Source organism: Salvelinus sp. IW2-2015, unplaced genomic scaffold, assembly GCF_002910315.2.
Source record: "Salvelinus sp. IW2-2015 unplaced genomic scaffold, ASM291031v2 Un_scaffold2430, whole genome shotgun sequence".
Classification (NCBI taxonomy): Eukaryota; Metazoa; Chordata; class Actinopteri; order Salmoniformes; family Salmonidae; genus Salvelinus; species Salvelinus sp. IW2-2015.
In genome coordinates, this window is record NW_019943751.1 from 34,482 (window position 1) to 38,413 (window position 3,932).

The window sequence follows — 3,932 nt, forward strand, 5'->3', positions numbered from 1 at the left end:
TTTTCCTCCCGTGCTTGACCTTCGTAGCCCCGTCTCTTTCGTGTTTGTTGTTTCTAGCCTCCCCTCCCGCCGTGCCCGCCGGCCCCCGCCGCGCTGCGCCCTCCATCTCCTACTAGCGTGCTATTTCTTCGGGGCCGGCGGGGTCCCGCGGCGCGCCGGGCCTCGTGCGACGTCTCTACGGTGTCATTTTGTGTGCACGTCGGCTGCCCGCCGTCTGCGTCCTTGCTTCTCGCGCCGGTTCTGCCGTGCTGTGCCTGGTGCTCTTGTCCCTTCTCTCCATCCCTCCATGCTATCTTGCTGTTGGCTGTTTGCCCCTTCTTCTCCTGTGCTCTCGCGGCGCGCCCGTCTTGTGTGATGTTCGCTCCTGCATTCCCTGCTGCCTTTCCGCCCTCCTGTTGTGCCGTTGGCGCCTCTGGTTTGGTTTGCTTCTTCTTTCCGCGCTCGGCCGTTTCGTGTGCGGAGCCTGTTGGGCGGGCCTTCCGGTCTTCGGGGCGGGCGTTGCCCGGCATGTTTTTCGGGGCCGCGCGGCCTTCTCTTCTTGCCGTCGCGTTCCGTGTCGCGTGGCCCTCAGTTCCCCTCGCGTGCTCTTCTGGCATCTGCTCTGCCTTGTCCTGCAGCCCGGCCTCTCTTGCATTGCCGTATTTTTGGTGTTTTCCTTGGGCCTTCGGTGATGCTCCGTGGGCCGTCCGTGTTTTTTCTGTTCTCTGTGTGTGTGATTTTATAGTGTTATTGTCCGGGCGCGTGCTCTCCCCTTATGTGGGCGCTGCCCCCCCTCCGCCTCGTTGGCCTGTTGGTTTGTGGCGGTGGTTCGGAGTTCCTGCATTGTTTTGTGCTGCTGCTCGTCACGCGGTTGTTGGCTCCCGTTGCGCCGGTTTGCGGGTGTTGGCGTGGTGGGTGCCCGCTTCGTTTCGCCCTGGCCCAGTCTGGCTTTTGGGTCTGGGGTCCTTCCGCTGTGGCCCGTGTGCCTGGCCTCTTGTCGCCGTGTGTCCTTTCGTCTCTTCGTTAGTGCTTGGCCCCCGTGGCTTTTCCGCTTTGGTCGTTGTTGATGCCTTCTTCCGGTCGTCGCACCCCTCGTTTGCCGTCCCCTTTCCCCTGCGCATCTCTGAGCGGTGCCGGTGGCTCCTTTTGCTGGCCTGCGGCCTCCCGCTCGTCGCCTCCCCGTGGGCGTTGGCGTCGGCTGTCGCTGGCCTTTCTTTCGTCGTGTGCTGGCGCCGGTGCTCCAGTTCTGCCTTCTCGGGCCCCTCCGACCGGCTGCGTCCTTCCCATCGCTGTGCTGCCGCGCCTTCCGTCTCTGCCTGTTGGGCTGGCCCAGTGCGGTCCGGCGGCGCCCCTTCCGCAGGTGCGGACTGGCTCAGGGTCTTGGTCGCCCTGCCGCGCCCTCCCTTCTGTTGCTCCCTGCTCTTCTTTTCCTGGGTCCCCCCTGCGCCCTGCTGCCTCTTTGTTTTGTTTTGTTTGTGGGTCGGCGCCCTGGGCGCGCGCCCTTCTCCTCCCTTCCGCCCGCACTCGGCTGTGTGTCTGGTCTTCCGGCCGCTGCGCCTCTCTGTGGTCTCTTGGTTGGCGTCGAGCGCTGCCCGTCGGGGCTGTCTGCCGCCGGCTCGCGTCTCTTCCCCTCGGGCTCGTGGCCCTCCTTAGCCCTTTTCCTGCTCTGGCTCCTCCGGTCACCTGCTGCGTGTCCCTGGCTTTCTTTCTTGCCTTCTTGCCTCTGCTGTGCTCTCTCCGTTGGGTCTCCTGGTGCGTCGTTTTTCCAGTGTTTTGGCCTTCATTTGCCTGATTGATCTTTTTCTTCTGCGGCTCCCGGCCCGCTTCTGTTGTTGTTTGTTTTCGCGGCTCCTTCCGGCTTTCCCTTCTCTGTCGTCGTGTTGTTTTTTTCCATACTGGTGACCTTCGTCGCAGTAGGGCTGGCTCGCCCGGGCATCCCTACGCTTCTTTCTATTCTCCGTCTCTTCGGGTGTCGTCTGTTTGCCCCTCTGCTTCTCCTTGTCTCCGCTTTGATCTGTGCTTTTTCTTGCATCGTTGCTCGCCTCTTGGGCCGGTCGGTTCCGTCCTCGCCTGCCCTGTGCCCGCTTTCCGCTTACGCCGCGCTGCCCTGTGTTGGCGGGCATTGTCCTCTGCGCCGCGTCGGGTGGCGGTGCTGCTTCCGTTGCGGCCCTCCTCCGGCGCTGCTGGGCTGTTATGTTCAGCTCATAGTGTCTCCTGTTACTGTCCTCCCTTCCACTGACTGTTTTGTTAAGCTCATAGTGTCTCCTGTTACTGTCCTCCCTTCCACTGACATACTGTTATGTTCAGCTGATAACTGTTTACTTTCTCCTTCTGTGGTCTGGACAACCCCTCCCTTTCTTCTCTCTTTCTCACCAATGAATGTCACCCAGCTCTTACTGGCACCGGACGTCCATGGATGTTTTGTCAGTCTGCAGGCGTCGGGACCGGCCTTCATTTGGCCCAATAATTGGTTCAGAAGTTTGGATAGCACATTACATTACAGTAGAGTATAGTCAGCACAATTCCGTTATCGTGGAATTGCCCACACACACACACTAACTCTCCCTGGCCCTTGCTTTGCCCCTGCCATAGCCTAGCCCGATCTCGCTCTCGCTGACTGCTATCTCTAGCCCTGGCTCAACTACAGCCACCTGTTGCCTGGCTCCCAGATCCTGTCCTGCTCCAGCCCTATAGAGCAAGGGTTCCCAATCTATTTCACTCAGGTCCACCTTCCAGCATTGGGGAACACCTCGCGCCCCACGTCTATTTCTATGGGCACAAGCACTGTTCATGACACCCTGTTCACACCCCTCTTGTTGAAGAGAATTTTGCAGGTTATTTCCCGCAATTCTACACATTTTGTCATGGGGTGCAGAGAACATTTTGCGGTTTTGAAGCTCATTTTCTTGCAATTCTATACTTGACTCAAACATTACAACAAAATGTATAGGCTAAAAAACCTAGCAAAATGTTTTTTGCTGGGCCAGTTGAACTGGACATTTCTGACAAGTTATAGATAGCTCTCTAGGGTATGCAATGGCTGACATGAGGAAAACTGATGATGCACTTTCTAATTTTGAAATTGCACCTTGTGCATTCTACTATTCCAACTTTCAAGAGTAAGTGAAAGCTGGACTGAGTTCCTTTAAAAAAATAAATTAAAAAAAAGGCCCCTAAAGAGGCTTATAACACAATTTTGGTGTACTGTAGTGTTAAGGTCTGAAATAACACAACCCCTCTCGCTCTAGTGTCTAGTGGGCTGTTTCTTTAGTCTAAACCCCTGACTGACTCATATGGGATGGTTTGGTGTTACTGATGGACAGTTAGCTTCACCCAAAGCCACTCTGGTCTTCCTACCTGTTTAACAAGTCTCTTTTCCCCCGTCTCAGTAAGAGCAGGTAGCAGACACCTGTCTGCATGGTGGTAGTGTGTTTGGGCTTAGTCCCAGACTGTTCTTTTTTCGCCCACTGACTGTTGTGTTAACATTGAGGCAGGGACGCTCAATTGGAAGGTTGGGGCTGGGATTCGATCCCGGGTCAAGTCATACCGAAGACTCCAGAAATGGGGGACGCGATGCCTCTGCTTGGGACTCGACATGAAGGAGATGGATTGGGGGTAAGACCCAGACTAGCATCCTGTCCAGGGTGTGCACTTGTACAAGCTGCCTCACACTAGCCTACATAAACAGGAGATGGGCTCCTGCCCTATGGGCCGTTGTGGCTGGGACTTACTAGAGAAGCAGGGTTGGACCCAGATTGACTGCGTTCTGTAATTGTCACTCAGCTGTATGAACAGCATGGTAAATCATGCTTTATGGGCTCAGTTCTGCCTCAACACCATAACTAATATAGATAACACAGCCTGTTCTGCTGGTCTCCCCCCCACCTGACGCCACACAGCCTGGTTCTGCCTGTCCCCCCTCACCCTGACCCTACACACAGCTGTTCTGCTGT

The 3,932-nt window shown here is 56.4% G+C and overlaps 1 protein-coding gene across 1 annotated transcript; it reads right to left on the minus strand.

Moving 5' to 3' along the window:
* Positions 1–842: 842 nt before the first annotated feature.
* LOC139025256 (ribosome-binding protein 1-like) lies at positions 843–2,102 on the minus strand. Its single transcript, XM_070440333.1, has 2 exons — positions 1,693–2,102; positions 843–1,584 (listed from the first exon to the last, which is right to left on the minus strand). Exons 1-2 carry the CDS (start codon positions 2,100–2,102, stop codon positions 843–845), a joined length of 1,152 nt encoding a protein of 383 aa, XP_070296434.1.
* Between the last annotated feature and the right edge of the window lie 1,830 nt (positions 2,103–3,932).

Bases quoted from the DNA above. Each gene is read 5' to 3' on its own strand.
- LOC139025256 (XM_070440333.1), bottom strand. From the start codon at position 2,102: ATGCCCGCCAACACAGGGCAGCGCGGCGTAAGCGGAAAGCGGGCACAG. The intron at 1,585-1,692 runs GCAAGAAAGAAA...AGCCGGCGGCAG, and splicing joins AGCACAGCAGAGGCAAGAAG to ACAGCCCCGACGGGCAGCGC.